The 23,741-nt window shown below is 35.8% G+C and overlaps 2 protein-coding genes and 1 pseudogene across 7 annotated transcripts; 2 read left to right on the top strand and 1 right to left on the bottom strand.

Annotated features, from left to right (window-relative positions):
* Positions 1–5,675: 5,675 nt before the first annotated feature.
* Positions 5,676–10,221, bottom strand: LOC107625111 (uncharacterized). The gene is made up of 8 exons (XM_016327690.3): positions 10,019–10,221; positions 9,716–9,928; positions 8,779–8,970; positions 8,490–8,690; positions 8,313–8,390; positions 7,523–7,643; positions 6,719–6,805; positions 5,676–6,128 (listed from the first exon to the last, which is right to left on the bottom strand). The coding sequence occupies exons 1-8, from the start codon at positions 10,121–10,123 to the stop codon at positions 6,052–6,054; spliced, it is 1,074 nt and encodes a 357-aa protein (XP_016183176.1). The 5' UTR covers positions 10,124–10,221; the 3' UTR covers positions 5,676–6,051.
* A 748-nt stretch (positions 10,222–10,969) lies between these two features.
* On the top strand, positions 10,970–12,269 carry LOC107627020 (7-deoxyloganetin glucosyltransferase pseudogene; annotated as a pseudogene).
* Positions 12,270–13,606: 1,337 nt separating this feature from the next.
* LOC107625109 (UTP--glucose-1-phosphate uridylyltransferase) lies at positions 13,607–23,413 on the top strand. 6 transcript variants are annotated; one of them, XM_088505050.1, is made up of 22 exons: positions 13,607–14,005; positions 14,398–14,449; positions 15,913–16,027; positions 16,334–16,385; positions 16,511–17,436; positions 17,517–17,607; positions 17,815–17,875; positions 18,104–18,181; positions 18,270–18,320; positions 18,399–18,463; positions 19,705–19,780; positions 19,974–20,031; positions 20,148–20,194; positions 20,289–20,339; positions 20,881–20,913; positions 21,088–21,119; positions 21,199–21,274; positions 22,164–22,247; positions 22,353–22,451; positions 22,533–22,637; positions 22,942–23,013; positions 23,083–23,413. In XM_088505050.1, exons 5-22 carry the CDS (start codon positions 16,722–16,724, stop codon positions 23,113–23,115), a joined length of 1,827 nt encoding a protein of 608 aa, XP_088361176.1. In that variant the 5' UTR covers positions 13,607–14,005; positions 14,398–14,449; positions 15,913–16,027; positions 16,334–16,385; positions 16,511–16,721; the 3' UTR covers positions 23,116–23,413. The 6 variants fall into 6 exon arrangements, with proteins under 6 accessions (XP_088361176.1, XP_016183174.1, XP_020971325.1 ...); XM_016327688.3 differs by having other exon boundaries at positions 13,612–14,005; positions 15,904–16,027; XM_021115666.2 differs by having other exon boundaries at positions 13,612–14,005; positions 15,904–16,027; positions 22,143–22,247.
* The last annotated feature ends 328 nt before the right edge of the window (positions 23,414–23,741 follow it).

Genomic DNA, 23,741 nt, shown 5'->3' with positions numbered 1-23,741 from the left:
AACCTATTGTGTTGATGCAAATGGTACAGCTGGAGGTTTGGTGGTCGCTTGGAAAGAAGAAGTTAAGCTGTTGGTGAAAGGCAGTGGGGACTTTTACATTTAGTTCACAGTGGAGGATCCAGACCAGCAACGCCTCTGGGAGGTACTAGGAGTTCACCTTCATAGTGTTGATCAGATTCGCAATGGCCATTTTGAAGTCCTTCTCCTTATAATCCAGCAAGCAGGAGAAAGATGCATGGTAGCTGGGGATTTTAATGCTATTGTGATGTCCCATGAAAAGAAGGGATGCAGAGAGAAATCACCCCAAGCGATGCAGCAGTTCCAAGAATTTATCAACAAGGGGGGATTGATAGATGCAGGATATATTGGAAATAAATATATATGGTGGAACTGAAGTGGTCAGGAGAGAGCAATTAAGGAGCGACTGGATCGGGTCCTAATCTCTTCAAAACTACGAGAAGAGTATCCTATGGCTAATTTTAACCACCTTGATGACAACGGTTCAGATCATAGACCGCTCTTAGTCCACACTAATCCAGAGGCTCATCGGGGCAAGAGAAGGTTTCGCTTCCAGGAGAGATGGTGTGGGTTAGGGGCAGTGAATAAAATTGTGAAGGAAAATTGGCAATTGAGGGTGACTGGGTCGGCAATGTTCCAATTGTTTCAGAAACTCAAATGTTGCAGGCATGAGCTGGTGAAATGGCAAGCTTCAGGGGCAGGGAATAGCAGGAGAACTATGGAACAAATAAAAGGCAAACTAGCAAGAATGAAAGAACGGCCAAACGAGTACGAGAAGGAGGTAATACTGCAGCTGGAGGATCAATTGGCAGAGGTTTATACTATGGAAGAAAGGTTCTGGAAGGAAAAATCAAGGGTGAATTGGCTGCAATGGGGTGACCAGAATACTAGGTTCTTTCATTCCAAACATCAAGAAAGGACTCGAAGGAACAAAATCTAGAAGCTAGAAGACGAGGACGGACAGTGGTGTACTACCCCCGAGACTATTGGCGAGAGAGCACATAGATACTTTGAGGGTCTGTTTTCAACTAGTTCTCTTAGTGATCCAGCAGAAGCTTTAGGTGGAATAAGTAGAAAGATCTCAGCTGAAACTAACAGGAGACTAACAAGGCCAGTCAGTGAGGAGGAGATTAAGAAAGCTGTGTTCTCAATTAATGCTGCAGCAGCTCCAGGAGATGACGGATTCACTGCTAAATTTTATCAGCACTATTGGAGTATCATTAAAGGAGATGTTTGTCGCGCTGCTAAAAGCTTCTTTGGAGGTAATAGAATCCTAAAAAGTTTTAATCATACCCAAATTTGCTTGATACCAAAAGTGCCTAATGCTACGATGATGTCTCAAATCAGACCTATAAGTCTAAGCACAGTTTTCTACAAGATTATTTCTAAAATTCTTGTTCATAGAATGCAACCACTTATGAGCAGAATTATTAGTGATAATCAAAGTGCTTTCATTCGGGTAGACTGATTAGTGATAATATTCTGGTGGCGCATAAATGTATTCATTTCCTGAAAAATAAAACCTATGGTGATAGTGACTTAGCTCTAAAACCGATATGAGTAAGGCCTATGATCGTGTTGAGTGGAGTTTTGTATGGTTTGTTATGGAAAAATTGGGTTTCTGTAATAGATGGATAGAGTGGATGAAGGAGTGCGTGTCAACTATTTCTTATTCTGTTATTGTGGATGGATCACCATTTGGCCTTTTCAAGCTAACTAGAGGGCTCCAGTAAGGAGATCCCCTCTCTCCATACCTATTTTTAATTTGCGCAGTGGGACTTTCCTATCTGCTCCACAAAGGAGAACAGAATAACCTGTTTCAGGGACTACGGTTGAACAGGAGATGCACATCCATCAACCACCTATTATTCGCAGACGATTCTATCCTATTTTGTAAGGCAAACCAACAAAGTTGTATTAAGTTACAAGCCATTCTAGAGCTGTACAATAGCCTAAGCGGCCAAGAAGTCAATTTGAATAAATCAGCGGTGTTTTTTAGCAAGAATACACAATGGGAGGTAAGGAGCGAGTTGGCGGCTCTACTTGGAGTTCCTAATGTGGGTACTCAAGATAAATATTTGGGCTTGCCCTCCATGGTTCACAGATCAAAGAAGAAAACTTTTGCTTACGTGAAGGACAAGGTCACTAAAAAACTGAATTACTGGAAAAGAAAGTTATTGTCTGTCAGCGGAAGAGAAATCCTAATCAAAGCAATTGGCACTACTATTCCTATATACTCGCTAAGTTGTTTTAAGCTGCCTGAGACATTAATTGATGACCTACATAGGATGATGATGAACTTTTGGTGGGGACAGAAACATAATGAAAGGAAGATGCATTGGATTAGCTGGGATATGGTAAGCAGAGATAAACAAGAAGGTGGTTTGGGATTCAAAGACCTAAAAGCTTTCAATCTAGCGATGTTGGCAAAACAGGGGTGGAGATTATTAACCAAGCCTCATTCTCTATTCTACAAAATCTTCAAAAATAAATACTACAGACTAACCTCCTTCCTTGAAGCAAAAAAAGGGAGTAGACCATCTTGGGTATGGCAGTCTCTTGGAAGGAAAAAATGTCCTCGAAAAGGGTGTGAAATGCGCAGTGTCTCGGCAAGGGATGGTAAAGATATGGGAAGATCCTTGGTTTGGAGATGAAAATTCCACCAAATGAGCCGGGCAACCAACAATTACTTTGGGTGAAACAACTGATGGATGCCTCAGGAAAATGGGACCTGGACAAAATCAACGCACTTTTCAACAGTGAAACCAGTTCCAAAATATGCCAAACAAAGATTGAAGAGGATAAAGACAGACTAATCTGGATACATACTAGTTCCGGTGAGTACTCTGTGAAATCTGGCTACAACATCGCATATCTCTTTTTCCATCTAACTTCAGCGATACTCCATGCACGATTCAGGGAAAAGGGGATCTGAAAAGCCATTTGGAAAACTAACTGTCAGCCAAAAATTCGAATTTTTATCTGGAAATTAATTCACAACGGCCTACCGGTGAAAGAAAAGCTTCAAGAGCGCATACCTCAAGCAGATCCGCGTTGTCCTCGTTGCTCTGTCGCTCCAGAATCAGCCCTGCATTCGCTTATTTTTTGCCCACAAATTGCAGAAATATGGAACAACTCTCCAATGGCAAGTGCAATTCCCAGGAACAATCTTCTTCAACCTTGGCAATGGTGGATTGATGTTGTCGCAGCAGTGAGAAATGGAAGTGAGGCCAGATTCAACATGATTGGAATAGCTTACCTTCTGTGAGGTATTTGGCTGGATAAGAACTCCTTGATTTTCGAAGGAAGCAGAAAAGACCCTGGGGAAATTCTGACCCAGGCAATGAATCTTGCAGCAGAATTCAGAAGAAGTAGAAATCGGAATTGATTCTTGAGTTTTGATACCCAGGGACTAGAAACTACACTCTTGGAATGGTATTAAAAAATTATTTAAATTATATGGTGAGATATTACATGATTCGAATTACGCATGGGGAAGTTCGAATCACTCTGATTCAAATTATATGGTGAGCAATTCGAATTCTATACAATACTCTTCCGCCCATTCTTGAATTATCATGAATATTTTTTAATAAATTTATTTAAATTATACCACAAAAAATATTTTATTCTATGCAAAATAATTTAAAAAATGGCTTAAAAGATGTTAGGAGTACTATAAAAATTTGTAATGTCCTAATGACTTAGGACATTAAAGAAATACTCTACATAGTCAATAATAATTTAGAAATTAAAGAAAAAATATTTTTATCATGTATTTACCTAAATCACTAGAATATTACAAACTTTTATAGTACTCATAACATCTTTTAAGCAATTTTTTTAAAATTATTTTGTATAGAATAAAATATATTTTTTAATTGTTTTGTATGGAATAAAATATTTTCTTTCATTTCTAAATTATTATTAACTATGTAGAGTATTTTATTTAAAATTTGAGTACATGCATGTATTTACCTAAGTCATTAGAACATTACAAATTTTTATAGTACTCCTAACATTTTTTAAGCAATTTTTTTAAAATTGTTTTGCATAGGATAAAATATTTTTTATAGTATAATTTAAATAAATTTATTAAAAAATTTATTAAAAAATATTCATGAGCTATTAAAAATGGATAAAAGAATATTGTATGGAATTCGAATTGATAGCTCATTAATATTTTAAAGAAGTCTCATAATTAAATATTTTGTTAGCTTTTTTTTAATGTATGAAATAAAATATATATATATTTTTAATTTTTAAATTATTAATTTTTTAACAGCATAATCGGTCAAATTCGAATTACTTGGAAACGCGTGCGTGGGTGTAGTTCGAATCACCCTGATTCGAATTACTGTGTGTAATTCGAATCAAGTTGATTCGAATTATATGTAAATGGAGTTCGAATTGAGCTGGTCAAACTACATATAAACGTGCATTGGTTGATTCATGAACCAAATTTTGGTTTGACAGATTTATGTACAATTTTTCTCACCATGGCTTATTTGAGTTTTTTGCCCTTAAAATTAAATCAAATTAAGGATAATTTTAAAAAATTTTAAAAACATTTAGAATAAAAAATATATTTTATTATTATTATTAAATTATAAATTTTTTTATAAACAATAAATTAAAATATTTAACAATAAGTTATAACTCAAATGGCAATTTTTTCATACTCATTTAAAAAATTGTTACTCAAGTCTCTCTATCTTTAATATAAAAAAAAAATTAAAATATTTATTTAATAGTCTTAGTTTTTATACACTTTATTTTAACTTTGTGATTAGTTTAGATACAATTTAGGATTTTTATCATGTATTCTAAAATTTCATATTAAGATTACAAAATAATTTTTTTATTAAAAATATAAAAAATAAAAAATTTTAATTAATTTATTTTATAGTTATTAAAAAAATATTTAAAATTTTTTATTAATAATAAATTTATCATGTATTTTTATTCTTTAGGAAATATCTTAACTAAACCCTAAAATTTATACGCATTACATAAATTTATTGTTATGCATACTTAATATAAAAATCATAAATTTGAATTTTTTAAAGTTTAAATTTCACTTTAGAGAATAAAATGTGATCTCTCACCATTAATTTTATAGGTAGAACTAAAAATAAATATAAAATAAAAACTATTCAAGAATAAAAAATCACATTTTATTTTCTAAAATAAAATTCAAACTTTAAAGATCCAAATCCAAAAATCATTATCTTAATAGGTATGCAATATAGTCACCCAAAAAAAAAAAAATAGGTATGCAATATTCGCAATAATAAAGACTACCAAATAAGTTTACTATTAAAAAAATCGCTCATTGCTAACCTTAAATGGAACTCAACTTCTATTTATTTATTTATTTCCACACAAAAGACTATATACTAAATTAATCAATTTATAAATTTTGGATGTTATTATAATTTCCTTTTTCCCTTAGTATAATCAAGTAACATTATAGGGATTTTCAAATACTAAATTATTGTAGTTTTTTTTAAAAATAAAATAAAATAAAGGTATCAGTACTTTTCGCGTATACCACTATAATTTAATAATAGGTTTTTATAACTAAAGCATATTTAAAGAAATAAATAAAATAATATTCGAGTCAATGAGAAATGTGGCTGATTGAAAACGCAAAATTACTAATAGTCAGGTATCCAAAGACTATTATTAGATCTTATAAGGGTACTGAAGAAACCCCTAATATTACAACAAATGATACATCATATTTCTTTGTTCACTTGCCTAGAAAAGAATAAGACACATTCATGTAAGTTTTTTCCTTTGTTCATTATTAATGTTACACTAATGTAACCTCAAAATTTGACTCACCAAATAACAACTGGCAGATAATGAAGGTTTTCAATCCAAAATTTTTGGAAACAGTGGATAACTATATGAATTATGAACAGTATTCAGACTCCAAGTTGGTAAATGAACTCTTGAATTTAGTGACTATAATAACATCTAAAGGTATATTAGCTACCTTGAAGCCCTTCCTTTGTTGCTTTGCTTTCATATGCTTGGAGGAGCCCATTTTCCAGATTTGAACTTGCTATAAAAGCTGGATTGCTTGGAAACAACATAGAAGACTGCAAGTACATCACTTGATTGAATTTCTAAACAGAATCAAGAATAAACCACCATTTTGGCACCAAAAGATTAAGTTTTCTGAAAAAAATAATGACATCTTGGCCTCCTAAAGATTACCTAGAATGCACCAAATATGGGGAGACTTTCTCTAAAAAGGCTCTAGAACTTAAATTTTTAACCCAATTCTTTGTAAGTCTTCTTAGAAAAATAAGAAACTTTCATCCTTCACATTTGGTGATTTTTTTGATGAATAACGAGGTTTAGAAACATCTTTTTTTTTTTTTTTTTTTCTCTAAAAAAAGATGAATAACGAGGTTTAGAAATCGCATTTTTCATTGGCTTTTTGTATGCACTTTTTAAATAATTATCCAAAAGTTATCACAAAAAATTAGATCAATGCATGAAACGATTGTCACTTATGAACAATGGTGCATTTTGTCAAACTGAGATCATCTTTGAAGAGACAAGATATGATTTCTTTGTTTCAGAGCTATTTTGTCAAAAACTAAATCTTTTAGGAATCAAAATAGTAGTTTACTCCAAAATCAATGATGAAAAAGCAATGACATTTTCTAAAACCATATGTCACCTGGGATTTCTGGGATTACGAAATTAGGCTCTTTGAGGATATCTTGGAGCATTTTCTTCTCATTTACTTTGATCCATTTTCGGGAACCTGATGAACAAAAAAGATATCACATCATATAACAATAATTCACATAAAAGGGAGGATAGATACATAAAATTCTTGTGAGAATTGAACAATAATGTATCTAGTTAAACTAAGCCAGCATCTTGGGAATCCTGAGACCACTGAGATCATCAACCAGCTCAATTCACCACGGACAAGCCTTATTCTTCCTACATCTAAGGTTCAATACACTTTGATTTGTTGTGACTCGTGAGTTAAAGTTCCCAAGTATACCATCCACAGCTATGTTTGATTCTATGGCTCAAGTTGCTACAGCAACTCTATACCAAAAATAGCTGTATCATATCCAGAGCTACTTTTTAAGATCATTTTTAAACTTATGAATCCTAACAACGTAATGTCCCTATTCTATTTGTTAGTAAAACTGTGTTGACAAGGGATTGATTCGCTTCAACTTGAAACCACATATAGAAGGGAGCAAATGTATGGTTAAATCTACATGATGTCACATTAAGGGAAACAAGCAATTGATGAACATAAGTAGTATATTCAGTATAAAGACAAAAAATATCTCACAAATCGATATATGTAAACTTACATGGTGGCCAAATATAAATATGTTAACAGGGACTTCCTATGCCTAGAGTTTGAGGTTATTGTCATACTTGGTTGCCTATAAGCTAAGAGCACTGTTGATTCCACTACTTGTATCACTAGGACTTCAAAAGTACTAAACCATACCTGCACCGTGTTTAAAATCCTCAACTGCATCTTTCTCTTCATCACTGACATGAGAAGCTGCAGTTCCCTCTAATAAACAATGAAGAAGTTTCTCCTTTGATAGACGAACTCCAGAGCCAGCCTGATAAACATGGGCTAAGAGGTGAACAAAATGCTCTTAAGACATAAACTGTCAATCATCTGATACTAAATATTTACTTAGCAAGCCCTTCCCCGTACCTTGTGTTAACGTGGGATACTAACACACTGGGCTGCCCTTTTTTTTAAAAAAACAGACTAAAACTTAGTAAAAGTAAAATGTTTCAAGAAAAAGAAAATGGCAACTCGATGCATATCTGGTGAATGGTGGTGTTAGCTGTTTCTATGTTAGGATACCATTTGTTAGTTAGTTACAATCGATTAGTTTGTTGTAAGTATAGATAGAGGGAATAGGATGGCGAGAAGGGTGTCTAGTCAATTGGAATAGTTTGGGAGAGACTGGGACTTAACAATTACCCCAGTGATGGTGTATATACTTGCGCAGATTAGGATTTTTGGCTCACTATCAAGAACTCCCAATTCTATAGCAGATTCTTTACATCTTCAATATCAGTTCTAACACTGGAAGGTCCTAGATGAATAGATAGATATGTTGTATGAAATCTTCAATTATCCTTATTTTTGTTCTTACTATCCGATCCGATTTTGATTGGCAAACAAAACAACTAGTATACTTTGAGCATCAATATCTGCAAACAGAAATAAAAAATCAAACTCAAACGAGAAAAAAAATTTTAAAAAGAGAGCTTACCTCATAGTATAATTCAACAAAATCACGTTTGTAATTGTTTTCAACATCCCATGGGAGTGGTTGGTCAGCTGAAAACATGTTTGGAAGCTAAGGGTGTAATACATTCCCACATAAAAATAGCAGATTTATGTAGATATTTTAAAAATCATTAAAAAAAAAAAAAAGAGAAAAGGATATCATATCAAGGTGGACTGAAAGCATGTCAGTCTCACATAAATCCTCAATGAAATCACTGGACATAACCTCTGCATACAGAAGAAGGACAGGCCAATGAAGGATATTATTTTTGTCTAACACCGGTTTCTTTAACCCGGTGAGTTCTCGATACATTGCCTTTCCAATCTTCAAGCCTCTATTCTCTATTGCAGACACAAGTTCCTGCATAGTTTTTGGTCAAAACAAGGGCATGAGGTTCCGTACAGCAAAATATAGATAAATTACGAAAGAAACAACCGGCAGTCCATACTTCTGCCTCCGATATGGCTTTGGAGACTTCAGCCTCACGCTTCTCCTTCTCCGATATCTTCGTATGAATCTGTTGGTCAAGCCTCTTAAGTTCCTCGTTATTGGGGTCCAACTGAAGACCCTTTCGGCAAAAGTCTTGTGCTTCAGCCAATAAATTCAGTGATAGAGATGCTTTGACAGCCCTATAAATTGCCTAATCATGATTTTTCATTGCTTGAGACATCAAACCAAGGGAACCACAAATTCACAATAATAAACTTCATAAGACAAAGTGAAGCTGTTCAAGTTAGTCCTCAAAGATAAACAGTTACATCAAATCAGTGCTTCAAACATTCTTTACATTAAACGATTAAATTGATGCAAATTAATAACAGAGCCACTAAATTGATGGCGCAAAACTCATTTTTAGGACTAACACAAGCAGAGCTGAAATGCTATGAATCAATAACATTGACTTTTAAGATAACGAATGCTTTATTCAAACACTTTTACAATGTAACAACACATCATTGAACGTCTATAGTCTATACTCTATACTAACATTACATACAAATTAAATCCATACAAGAAATCACTATGTTTTAAAAAATTTTAAGAAAATGCAAAACAAAAGGAAGAAAGCAATACATATATACATATTTGTTTCAAAAAATGCGAAACAAAACTAAGAAACCAATACAACGCAAAAACTAGTTATTTTTGCTAATATGCATTCCATAATTAGATGTACCTGTATGCATTAAAATTAAATTCACCTATATATGATGCGCTAATAGGTAAAAATGTTTCAGTACCAATCACGTCCATTCTTTTGCATGACTATTTATACTATCAATGTAAAAAGTAGCTATTTTTGCTAATCTAGAGCTATGTATTTGGATGTAGGTGTAAATCTATTTTGTGACAGTGCATATATATATATAACATAAATTGAGCACCTTTATGTTGGAGGGGGACAAGTTGAGTGCTTGTTGAGCATCAGAGAGGGCACGCCTATGGTTTCCAAGAAGCAAATTGACATGCGCTCTGTTCGCAAAAAGAACAGAGCTCTCAGAATCACTCAATGCTTTCTGATTAATTGCCCTTGTGTAGCAATCAATTGCTTCAGAGTAATGCTTCTTACCCTTCTTCACATACTCGTTACCCTTTTCCTAATTCAAAAATGATAAGTTAAAAAACACAAATTGAACACTCAAGTAAATGAATAAAAAATTGAAATGGTTAATGAGTAGTAGGAGTACCTTGAGTTCAATGGCTGCGGATTCTTTGATGGCAGCAATGGCTTCAAGGTCTGCCTTCTCGGCTTCTGTGAGTGGCTCTGTACCCTTTTCCATCCATAGCGCCATTTCCTGCTTTCATTTGGTTCTTTTTCTTTCGCTTTGCAAACAGAGGCAGCTTTTGTTTGTCTATACTGTATAGAACATACCAGAAACTAGCTGGGAGCACTGTAGGGGAAAGTCAAAATAAGAGTTAATAGTCAATTTCGTCCCCGAAAGTGTTCTCGATCTCCATTTTCATCCACGAAAGTCAAAATTAATCAAAAACGTTCTCGAAAGATACCCGTGTTGATCACGTTCGTCCTTCCGTCTTCTCGGTTGATGAGATGGCAAACGGCCGCTTACGTGGCACGTTAACTGCCAAGCAGGCCAACGCCAGGGTGTAGGATGTTGTTGCTGACAATATAAGTTTCGTTTAAGCCATCAAATTAGTCCTTCGAGTTTATAAACCCTAATCCCAAAACGAACAATAAATACTTCGAGGTGATCACTTTCGGTGGCAGTAGAGGTAACTAGGAGGCGTAATCCCTGGCTGGCTGCGTGGATGGAGAGAGGAGATGGTGGTTGTGGTGGCGGTTTGTCACATGCATCGCACAACAGTCATGGATCCAGTGTTTCGATGCGAAGGAGGAGGGTGAATGCTCATGATGGATCATGTTTCTGTGGGCTGAAGACTGTGATTAAGAAATCTGGGACAGCGGAAAATCCGAATAGATTGTTCCATGCATGTCCAAGGTATCGGGTGAGTGATGGTAAAGGAAGTTAAAGCTTTTTCATGTTCTTATCTTCTGTTGGGTGTTCTCTGATTTTTTTGTTTACTCCCATATGAAATTGCAGAAGGGTAGTCACTGCAATTATTTTAAGTGGGTTGATGATGATGAATTTAAAGCAGTGGGTGTGTGTGGTACAAAGAAAGATGGAGGTTGAAGGTGAGTATGATGAATGGAGGGTGAAGGTGGCATGAAAGTTGGGCACTGTAGAAGCTGAAGTTAGAGTTTTTCAGTTTTTCATGTTCTTATTCTATGTTGAAGGCTTGTGTTCTTTCAGAAAACTCATTGCAAGCCTTGTTTCTCCAAACCATGATGATGTGCCTCCTCTTACTTGCATAGTTTCTGATGGTGCTATATGGTTCACTTTGAAAGTTGCTCAAGAGTTCCACATCCCTCACTTTTGTGTTTTTCACTCCCAGTGCCTGTGGCATGCTGGGATACATTAACTTTGAAGAGATTCGGAAAAGAGGTTATTTCCCATTGAAAGGTACTCTCTTGTATTATATTTTGACAAGTTTTTATTTGTATCATACAATTTTTTAATAGAATAAAATAAAAATTTATTCTTTTCAGATGAGAAGAATCTGCTTGATGGATATCTTGATACTGAAGTTGATTGGATTCCAGCAATGAAAGGAGCAAGACTAAAAGATCTTCCCACATTTCTTAGGACTACTAATCCTTCTGATGCAATGTTCAATTACAACATAGTAAAAGTGAACACTGCTATGCATGCCAAAGGGGTTATCCTTAACACCTTTGAAGACTTAGAATCAGAGGTTTTGGATGCCATCAGAGCCAAATACTCCAATGTCTACTCCATTGGTCCATTATCAATGCTATTCAAACAGCTCTCAAACTCAAATACTCAATTGGAGTCGATTGATCTGAATCTATGGAAGGAAGACAACAAATGCTTGGAATGGTTGGATAAAAGAGACAGAAGTTCTGTTGTGTATGTGAACTTTGGTAGCTTAGTGATTATGACACCAAAGCAACTAAGTGAATTTGCTTGGGGTTTGGTTAATAGCAAGTACCATTTCTTGTGGGTCATAAGGCCTAATCTTGTGCATAATAATAATAATAATGGTAATGGGAAATTAAGTGATGAATATGTGAATGTGATTGAAAGATGTGAGAGGGGATTGGTATTGGGGTGGTGCCAACAAGAGAAAGTTCTGTGTCATGCATCAATTGGCGGATTTCTAACATATTGTGGGTGGAACTCAACATTGGAGAGCATATGTGAGGGAGTTCCAATGGCATGTTGGCCTTTCTTTACAGAACAACAAACAAACAGCTTCTATGCATGCAAGAAATGGGGGATTGGGATGGAGATTGAGTGTGATGTTAAGAGAGAGCAGGTTGAGGGGCTTGTGAGGGAACTCATGGAGGGGCAAAAAGGGAAAGAAATTAAGGTTTATAAACTCGAAGGACTAATTTGATGGCTTAAACGAAACTTATCTTGTCAGCAACAACATCCTACACCCTGGCGTTGGCCAGCTTGGCAGTTAACGTGCCACGTAAGCGGCCGTTTGCCATCTCATCAACCGAGAAGACGGAAGGACGAACGTGATCAACACGGGTATCTTTCGAGGACGTTTTTGATTAATTTTGACTTTCGGGGATGAAAATGGAGATCGAGGACACTTTCGAGGACGAAATTGACTATTAACTCGTCAAAATAATTGTAGTATAAATTACGGGTAACTTACTTTATGTATTTATCTAACCCGGCTCGACCGGAAATCTGCTCATCCGGATGAGCCGAATCATCCGTTGGACCGATCGTGTATCGGATCCGTTGAAATCCGGATCGACCCGGACGGTCTTCAGAAGAACGGATGACGCGGCCGGCTTATATCACCGGGACTAGGTCATGATATTTAAAAACAAAAAGGAACCGATTTGGTGATTTCTAACAAATTCCTGTTTTTTCTATTTCAATTTTGTTGCTACATCAGTGGGTTTTGATTTTGTTGCCGAAAGTAATTTGTTACTGAAAGTTGAATGTGTTGCTGAAATTCGCCATTGATTGCCCATAAATCTTGAATTTATTGTTGTCTTGTCAAAATAATTACTTAATTATTTTTTTTCTGAAAATCATTACTGAGTTGAATTTGTTACCTATTATCATCACTGAAGATTGAAACTATTTTTGTCTTGCTGAAATAATCACTTAGCTAAATTTGTTGTTGTTGTAAATCATCTTTTTAGCTAAATTTTTTGTTGCTAAAAATTATTATAGTTGAATTTGCGGTTGAAAATGTGGTTTGTGCTCTCTGCAATTCAGAATAAAATTGTTCAGTTAAATTATTGTTCCCATATTTTCTATTTGTATTAATATGAATTATTCTTGGTATTGATTTGTGAAAGATACACAAATGTAGATATAGATGCAAATCAAAATGAAAGAAATATTGGTCAAGCTTTAAATTTGTCTTATGGAGATATAGATGCCAATTTTCAGATCACCTCTTGGATTTGAATTACTGACTGTGTTATGTTTTGTTCTTTAAATTGAGAAAGTATTTTGTACTATTGGCTAGTTTATTATCTCTTTTTGCGTCATTAGTTATGAACAATGTTGTTTAAATTGACTGGTTGAACCGATTAAACTGTGAACCGATGAAAATTATGATTCGGTTATATGTCAAAATCGGAAAAAATAAAACCGTTATTGAACCGCTAAACCGGCTGGTAACCGGTCAGTTGAATCAAACCGGGACCCGGCCGGTTTTTTTTACTTTGCCAAAAAACGCTCAAAACACACCCGTTTAGCATTCAGTAACCCCCCAACCCTTACCAGTTACCAACCCTCACTCACTCCAACTCTCCAACGGCGCAGCAGCACACCCTCCCTCGTCCCTCCCATCACCCTCGAGCTGGCCGTTCCTCTCAACGCCGGCAAGCTCAGTCCCTCCCTTTCGTTCAGCCGCCGGACTGCTCCTGACGCCGTCGCCGGTTGGATCTTCGAATCTCACTCGGTCCCTCACTCAGCTAACGTCTCAGACTCTCAGTAGTGGAAGCATAGTCGCCGGGCTCGCCTCCTGCCTCCGTCGCGAAGCTCTGTTCCACCGTCACAAAGCTCTGTTCCACCGTCGCCGGCGCCATTTCTGTTCCAGCCTCCGTCGCCAGCTCTCGGTTTCCAGCGCCATCATCCTTCCTTGCATTTGAAACTGTAATGGAGCCTCAGTTTGATTCTGATTCTGATTTGTTTTTATTCTGAACTTTTTTATTCTGATTGTTGGTTTGATTCTGATTTATTTTTATTCTTCCTTCGTCCTCCCCATTGTTGATTCTGATTTGTTCTTTGGTTGGGTTGTTCTTGATTCTTTGGTTGGATTGTTAATTCTATTTTTTTTTTTACTTTGAATTTGTTGTTCTGTTTTTTTTTATTAATTCTGGTTTCGGATTGATTCTATGCTTTTGACTCATTCAATGATTTTTTCTAATTTATTTCTTTAATTCTGGTTTTGCTTCCGCTTCTCTTGCTGTGGTCGTCGTCACGGACGCCTCTCTTGTGGTTTTGCCTCTGCTGTTCTGATTCTCATTCGTGGCAACTCTCCCCAGTCATCTTTGCTGCTCTGTTCTGCTACCTGTGCCGCTATACTCTGCTTCACTGGTGTGTTCCGCCTCTCTTCTCTGCGAATTCCCTCTGAATCTTTTGTTTTTTCGCACGTAGTTGTTAATTTTTATTGTTGATCAATGTGTTGGCAGTGGTGTTGTTGCTATATACGTGTATTGTTGCTTCTGCAACTGAAATTTTGCAACTGTGGTATTGGTTTGTTGCTTGTATAAACTATATTATAATTGTTATTGCTGCTGCATTCCTTAGGTCCAGAATTATTGTGGTTTTTCCCCCAAATTCACATGTGAAGTAGAGTATACATATATAATAATTGGAATTCGTCGCTTTGTCTCTTAAAATCAGAAAGATAGCTGTAATTTAATTCGATCCATCTAGTATTCAAGAATCATGTTTCGTGAGATGTTCTTCTTGTGATATCCATTTATCACTTTTTGGATTGGGCAAACGCGAAGCAGAAGCCATTTCACTTTATGTTAGTTTGGTGCTTGTTAGTTTGGTACTTGATGTTATTTTAGAAGCAGAAGCCATTTTGGAGTGAAATCAGTTTTACATCTTATTAGTTTGGTGCTTGTTGACTGAGCCAGATTGGTAGAAAAATCTTCGCCAAAAGCTTTAATTAATTATTATATTTTAGGATGTATATTTATAGTTTATGTATTATTTTATTCTAAAACGGTTTTTTTGGTTGAATCACGGTTAGACCGGTTGGACCAATGAACTACTGAACCAGTGACTAGAGCGATTCGATGATCGGTTTGGTTCTCAGAACTTTGGTTATGAATTTGGATCTTCTAAATTTTGGGTTTTCACTTGAAAAGGTAAAGTGTAATCTCTCACTCTCATGTTTTTTTTGTCCTACTTATGAAATAAATGGTGAGAGATTACACTTTATCATCTAGAGTGAAATCCAAAATTTAGAAGATCCAAATTCGATAGTTATGTCTAAGAATTGATACTTGATTGTTATTAATATGTCTGTGAAGACATACATTTTAAATTTTAACTTTTGATTTTAATTTTATTTTTATAATTTTATATTTTTATTTAATTATGACCGGGTCAACCGGGTGAATTAGTGATCCACCGGTTGAACCAGTAATCCATGACCGGGTCAATTTCCAGTTCGAATCTGATATATGAAGTTGTGTAACTAGTTCTTGAGAAGAGAATTTTCCCAAGATTTAAAGCATTTGGCAACACTCAGATGGATTCTTTTGTTTTCAAATACTATTTTTATCTTATAGTTGACTTCTGATTATATATATATAAGACGATTATGTACTTTTCTTATCTTCAGAAGTTTACTTCATTATTGGGAATGTGTGAAATGTTACATACTTGCTTGAATGAACAATTCTAATTAGCAATAACTAAATTGGGTTTCTTCTCTCATAAGAAAGAAGTTATTTTGTTGGGGCTATATCAAATTGGATTGTAATGTTGAAAGCTTAAACTGTAGTATACCTGACCACTTGATTCTGGTCAAGGTCAAGCAGCTTCTGCTCTAAATTCAGATTCAAGTCTTCAAGCTAGACTCTTGGATAATAGCAGCCCCTATCAACCTTTAGACTCATCTGCTCACAGCACTGCTCAACAGTTATCAGGAGGAAGGTATGAGAGTGTTGAGCATACTTGATAACTTATGGTGGTTGTTTTATAAGCAAAATTTCAATGTGCTGACTGCAATCATTTTGTGTCGATACTAAGATGCTTATGGTGTTAAATGTTTGATAATTTTAATAGTGCCGTTTACTCTCAACATGAACAATTATGAATGTAAATGGGAACTATGACAAAATCAAATTACAATATTTCTCGCTTGGGCCAATTAATGATTACTATTCTATATTGGGAAGTTTGTGTTGTTGAGTGTTGACCTGTTAGAATGTTCACTTTTATTTTTCCGATTCAATTCAGGAATTCAGCTGGTAATGTAGCAACAGTGGCTGCTAGTGTTCCACAGCATCAGGTCCCTTTACATTCCATTGTTACTAATCCTATTTTAAGATTTATATTAGACTATAATTATATTTTAGGATGTTTATTTATAATATTTATTATTCTATTCTAAAACGGTTTTTTCCGTTAAATCAGTAATTTGAGCAGGGTTCAATTTCCAAAACCTTGATAATCACACGTTCAGGCCAAATATTGTAATTAACATTAACATCTGAAGAACATAATCCGTAAAATAGCACTAGGAAGAAGAGAAGAGATTTGGAGTGCAGTAGACTAGCAGTAAAAGAGGCTGAAGGGAGAAGCATAAACCCCAAACCCTAAGAGCGAGTGTGAATCGGAAGAAAGGATGACGGTGCATTCGATAGTGATACAGAAGCTGCTGAGCACGAATGCACAAATGGGGCGGAGAGTGGCGGCGCATCACCTGAAGGAGTACACGTATGGCATGAGGAACAAGATGGCAATCATAGATTCGGACAAAACCCTGATATGCATGAGGAGCGCCCTGAACTTCATGGGGTCCCTTGCAAGCCGCAACGGTCGGTTCATGTTCATCAACACCAACCCTCTCTTCGACGACATCTTCCACCTTATGACCACCCGCGTTGGCTCCTACTCCCCCTCCACCAACTCCCTCTGGCGCACTGGCGGCTTCCTTACCAACAGCTACAGCCCCAAGAAGTTCCGCTCTCGCAACAAGAAGCTCGTCTTCGGCCCCACCCAGCCCCCCGACTGCATCTTCATCCTCGACACCGACTCCAAGTCCTCCGTCATCAACGAGGCTCACAATCTTCACATCCCCGTCGTCGCCATTGTCGACTCCTCCATGCCCCTCCATTCATTCTCCCGTGTCGCTTATCCCGTTCCCGCCAATCCTTCTGTCCAGTTTGTCTACTTGTTCTGCAACCTCCTCACCAAGACCCTCCTTCTTGAGAAAGAGAAGGGCAAGCTCAAAGAAGCAGCATCTCTCCAAATTCAAGCAGGTAAGGCTGCGAAGATCGATTTGCCAAACCTCGACGTAACTGTCTTCCCCTACGCCACTTTACCTCCCTTGTCTCAAGGTAGGCCATCTATTTTCTCTACCGATCCTCATTATTGTCTCTTGAAAATTGGAGCTCAGCGATTTTCTCGTTGGTAGCAGATATGGAAGAAACTAAGAAGCTTTTGGACAAACTTGTTGTTTTGAAGTTCGATGCTGCCTCACCAAGAGATATGGGTTTGGAAGGCCCCAAGTAAGAGTCTTCTTTTGCTGTTCGTATAATGCTCACTTCATTTAGGCAATCAAGAATTGAATAGACCTTCTTTTTAGGAGGGCTTCGTTAGCCTTTCTCTGTTTCTCCCCCAACATGTTTGATGTGTATATTTCCTCCGCCTGTTGCTGCTGCTTTTAATTCCACATTTCACGCTTTACACCGATGATGTTTTTCTTCCCTGTGTAGATCTGCAGTTGGTATTTGCAATGGACTTACATTTCTGGATTTAATAATTAACCAGATTCAGGTGAGCCTTCAGACTTCAATTTTTTTGTTTTTTACTCTTAATATACGAGTATGGTAATCACACATGTTACACGCTTAATACTCTCCTTAAATTATTCATTACATCCCACTTCAACCTTTTATCAATAGTGCAGATTGAGCACACGTCTCATAGAGTTGAAGTATATCCAGCTTTCATATTTGTTGCTTTTATTTAGGGTTTTAATTTACTGTTGCCTTTGTTTGTAAGACCCTATACTCCAAGTATGGATGCAAGGTTCCATTGCTTCTTTTGAGCAAAGATGACACCCATGACAATACTCTAAAGGTGAATTGCCATTTGGATTTCGATATCATTATTTGATTCTGCAACCTTAGTTATTACTTATTATTAAAATCTTCAACCTTCTGTTCAGGTGTTGGAAAAGTATCAGGGATCAACTGTTGATGTACAGAGGATTAAACAGGTTTGAATGTGTTTCATATTTTTTATTAATTGATGTTATTATGTGATTTCTGATTATCAATGCATCACATGTATATAGGGTGAAGGTGAAGGTGAAGGTCTAGAATTGGAATCATTAACCGGACATTACAGCAAGGAGGAAGTGTATGTCATCCTTAGAATACCCATGTCTGAAATTGGATTCTATATGTTCACATGCATGCCTGTAGACTAAGAGATTTAAACTTTCAGCAGAAATTGTTTTTGGAGATTCTAATAGTATTCAGATTAACATTACCATTACCATTTCAGTAGTACTTTCTTTTATAACAGTAACTTAAATTTATGCGAAGCTTGTCTTTCTTGAATTCGTTTTGTTGTGAGCAAAATAGATGTAGGTGATTTAATAAATCTACAAAAATACGTCCAGCTACATATTATGTTCTACCTGACATCTTGTGAATTTAGTTTGCCATGTAAAAGTGCTTGTAACATAGGCTTTTGTAGTTTCTTTATTTTTGATACCAAGATATAGTCTGCCTTCACGTGTCATACGATGTGGGATTATAGAAGATAGTTAAGTATGGTTTCTTATAAAATATTGGAATGACAGATTGAATATTATTGTCATGGTACACTATAGTACCTTCTTAGGGACTTGGGTATTATGGGGTGTCCAACATCCCACATCGGGTAGTAGGCTGGATTAAGGTGAATACCGAATACTGATAGCCGATAGCAAAGTGGCTACCGCTCGGTCAGTGTTGATAGAGTGATATAAGTGATATCAGTGGCTCTCCAGGGGTAGTTGAAGGGCAGGGGAGATGCAGTGATATCAGTGAGATATCACCCAATTTTCCCATTATTGGTTATTATTATTCAGTAAAAGAAGGTAAAACAAAGATATCAGGTATTCGAGAGACCTGAATCTCTCCTAGAATCTGATCCTATCTTTTGTCTCTATTTTCCCATCCCCTCTCACTACTTCCCACAGCCCTTTACTGTTCCCACCTCGCTCTCATAACAGAATGCCCACTCTCCTGCATTCACTTTTCAACTAGGCAAGTTAGTTATAAAACCCACCGTAGCCCATCTTTCACTCAATTAGTGTTAGGTCCCTAGTTTCTAATTAGCTATGTATATAACAAACCTTGAGTTTTATGATATTACTTCAAACATATATTTGGCTGTAGCTATATATTACAGATGTTAATATTAAGTAGTCATTAATAGAAATACAAAATTATCAAATGGTCCAATTATCATTATCAATAAAAGCGTAAATTGGTGAAATTTGGCAGCATTGATATTCCAATTTATTGAATTTTATGTTCTGCAATGAGAAAGTTGGATTACATGGTAAATACTTTAATGTCTTATATCAATATGTTAACTTTATATGTCAGAGGACATCCTTTTTATAACGGTGATATATTTCGTTCGCTGATGACTAGTGGAACCCTTGATTTTTTACTGTCACAGGTATGAACTTCCTTTTCAGTTGAGCACTCTTCCTTCTTTTGTCCCTATCCTTTAAAATGTATGAGCAAGATCTGTAGGAACTTGGATGGAATTACTTACAACACAAGGCCATAATTAAAATGTGTACATATATGTGTGATGCACTTATATCGTTTGTTACTTGTTGACTAGGTTTTTAAATAATGTTTTCCAGGGTAAGGAGTATATCCTTTTGATCAACAAGGATAATGTGGCTACCGTCATTGATCCAAGTATCCTTATAATCTTTATTTTTGTCACTAAAATTATTTCTTGCAAGTCACTGCTTCTTGACTAGCATTTAGATTCAAATATTTTGATTGCTGTCTACCTTGACTGCATCTTGTAGATATACTAAATCATTTGGTGACAAATGATATTGAGTGTTGCATGGAGGTACAGATTTATGTTCTCATTATTATGTGTAAGACTACAACTTCCCTTTTAAGGTATCGGAGTTTCTTGTCTCATGTCTTTTCTCTCTTTCCAGGTGACACCAAGCAATTCATTTCATTTAATTTCAACTCCAATGAATTTCAAGGTTTATATCCTTTGCCTTCAGCCTTTCCTGCATACATCACCCTCTTTATTATTTATGCTTTGTGCTAATTATTGAATACCAGATCAGCAAGCCTGTGAATTTTTGGGTAATTAACTCTCTTAGTCCTTGGGCTATTCTAAGATCTAATCTTGTGTGCTATTTTCCGATTAAGTTTATTTCTGAGAATTTTTCATTATCATTGACAAATTTTTCAATGAACGTATGTGTCCAAGGACCTTACAAACATTTTGTAAATTTAGGAACTTACTCATAAATTTTCAAAGTTTTAAGGGCTTATTATAATTTTCCCAAAATGTTCGGGGATTAATAGATTCATTAAGCGTATAATTTATGCTAGTTTACCCGTTTGGTAATATTCTGTATCATAGTTGAGTTGAAACATACACACACACACACATATTCTGATTTAGATCTTAAGTTATAGGAATCACGACCTACTGGTTCTTGTCAAATGCGGATAAGGTTGTTGAGGTAATTTGGCAGCTGCTAACCTGTAAGAATATTGTTGTAATTTCTGCAGCTTGGGGAAATTGCTCAGAACCAAACCAAACATGTAAGTTGTAAATTCCGTTTTCCAAATAATCACTGCTCAAAATTACCTTGTTTTATTTTATGAGGTTGTCCTTGATGTTTTTATATTGTGATTCTGACAAGACTCATGGAAATATTATATTATATTCTAATTTTTCCTTTTGTTGGTCTATATCTGCTGGTTCATACATTGAAGGAAAATTTCAAACTAATAGATACAACAAACACGTGAGTCAAATGCTGGTTCTTTTTGTGCATCTCTAACCAAAATTTACAAATTGTGATAATTTGTCCTATCCCCGTGTAGGTGGGTGAGTTTAAGTGCCATTAAGAGGCTTGTTGACTCGCATAAACTGAAGCAAAAGAAGTCCTCAGTTTTGAAGGTACCATTCCCTATCTATCATTACCCTTCTGTGATCTTCTGTAAAATTGAATTCAAGGGGTTACTGCTCGCACAAAAATGACCATGATAAAACACTTGTGTAAGAAACAGCAGATGGATCAGTAATGCAGGTATATGCATAATATTGTTGTGTTTATTTGTAGCTGCTGCTTCTTTGTCCCTATCCTTTAAAATGTATGAGCAAGATCTGTAGGAACTTGGATGTTTATTTGTAGCTGCTGCTTCTTTGTCCCTAGAATACGTGCTTTGCTTCTTTGACAAATGTTTGCAAGGCACCTTCTATGTGCAAACCCACATATCCTTTGATTGGAGGTAGGGAGAGGTGGACCAGGTCACTAAGGAGTTAGAATATGAACTACCTTAGGCTGATTGGCTTGTAGTACACCTGTTCACTAATCCTTTGGGCTCTCCACCAAGGAATAAATTTTAGACTGCATGTTGATAACACATGCCTTTAATGATGCAGGTTCTGTTGTATATTTTTAGGATTTACTGACTTATGATGTGTATGTGACCGTGTATATTGAATCTCATTTGTATTGTGTTGATCTGTAAGGAATTAGTACTGCTAATGCTATGCACATATGCACAGTACCATTAAGTATAATGTAATATTTGAGTTAACAAGCTTAGTTAGAGTGGATACTAAATTGTTGGTTGATTTTAGACGCCTTATGCTCTAGTGGCACCTGTCTTATCTAGGAAACTTATTCTTGTTTTGATCCATAGTGAGTTTTAAAGTCTCTCATAACTGTCTTCCTAAAAGAAAATGATTAAGAAGCTGCTGACTGGTATTACAAGTTGTTTTCTGCTAGATATGAAGTTCTTAGTTGGTCTTTTAAGTGTAGGCTTCTTTGTTTGGATGCCAGTTCTTCGATAAATTGATTGGTGTCAGTGTACCTGAACCACGTTTTCTTCCCCTGGATGCAACGTCAGATTTACTTCTGCTACAGGTGATTCTGGCCTGATGTACATGTAATTTGTATATTCTGTTACTCAGAAGCATACTTTGTTCTATTTGACTAATTTCCACTCTCCCCAAATATGTATTCTTGCAGTCAGATCTTTACACATGTAAAGAAGGTGTCTTAACTCGTAATCCAGCTAGGACTAACCCTTTAAATCCTGTGATAGATCTGGGACCTGAATTTCAAAAGGTAAAGATGATATACTGGTTTCTTGTCATACCTTTGCCTAGCTATTCCCTTTTTATTATGAATCTTCTGTTTCATTCCCAGATTGGTGACTTTCAAAGTCGCTTCAAATCCATTCCAAGCATAGTTGGTTTAGATAGTTTGACCGTGAGAGGCAATGTGTGGTTTGGAGCTAATATTACTTTCAAGGTATAATAGATATTATGTTTTCTCTTTGGCATGATATGCGTGTTGGATACATAAAAAATTGCATTTGATTTTGCAGTGCAGTGTGTTGTGCTGTGTGTTTCATAAAATCACCCCCCCACCCCCGGGGCCCCTTCTTTTTTCAAAATTTAAGAAAAAACTATACTTTTTCTTTTTCCATGTTTAAGTGATAAATGAATCATGGAGTTTTGGTGTATATAATGCCTCAAAATCTTATATATTTTATATATTTGGAAAGGGCAAGTGTTATGACTAACAATTGCTTTTTCTGTGACACACCTGTCAGGGGCAAGTGACTATTACTGCAAAACCTGGCTTGAGACTGGAAATTCCTGATGGGGTGGTGATTGAGAATAAGGTAGCCGCTAATTCTGCTATGGACTTTTGAGTTTCTTTGTTCTGTTAATTACTTTTTGCTGTTCTACAGGAGGTCAATGGCCCTGCAGCCATTCAAGAATGAATGGTTTATCAAAGCTGCTAGGTTTTGTTTTGAGTGAATACAAGACTATAGAAGCTTTTATTTGAACCTTGCTAGCTTTTCTGTTTCCTGGGAACTAAGGTTCAGAAGCAAATGAGCTTGCATTTCTCCTTTTGAGCATCGCAGCAGTGATGAAATAACACTAATTGGTTTGTATCCTGTAATTTTTGGGACAAGTCTTGATCTCAGTCGAAACAAGGAATAATAAGTATATCATCAATTTTTCTGGTTTTTTTTGTCTTGAGACGATTAAAATCATACCGATATTCCATTTTACCAATGAGTTGCAGCATACAACCCTAATTTTCTGTTATTGTTCTTTTTGTTCTATCTTCCTGCGCGCACTCAACCCCAGGAAACCTTTACATTTACACCATATATTAAATTGATTGAGTGAAGAGTAAGGTGGTTAAATTCGTGAGTTTAAGTAAACTCATAGAGCTGATTTAGACTTGATTCGTAAATTCGTACGAGTTTACCATTATGCATTTTGTAAAAGTATATATATATATATATATATATATATATATATATATATATATACTTTTTTAAAACACGTAGTAATTTCAACCACAAAAAACGTAATAAATTAAAATAGTATGTTAGAA

The sequence above is a fragment of the Arachis ipaensis genome, chromosome B2 (genome assembly GCF_059453495.1).
Source record: "Arachis ipaensis isolate K30076 ecotype BB chromosome B2, ASM5945349v1, whole genome shotgun sequence".
NCBI classification, from domain to species: Eukaryota; Viridiplantae; Streptophyta; class Magnoliopsida; order Fabales; family Fabaceae; genus Arachis; species Arachis ipaensis.
This window is presented reverse-complemented; position numbering and strand designations above follow the sequence as displayed.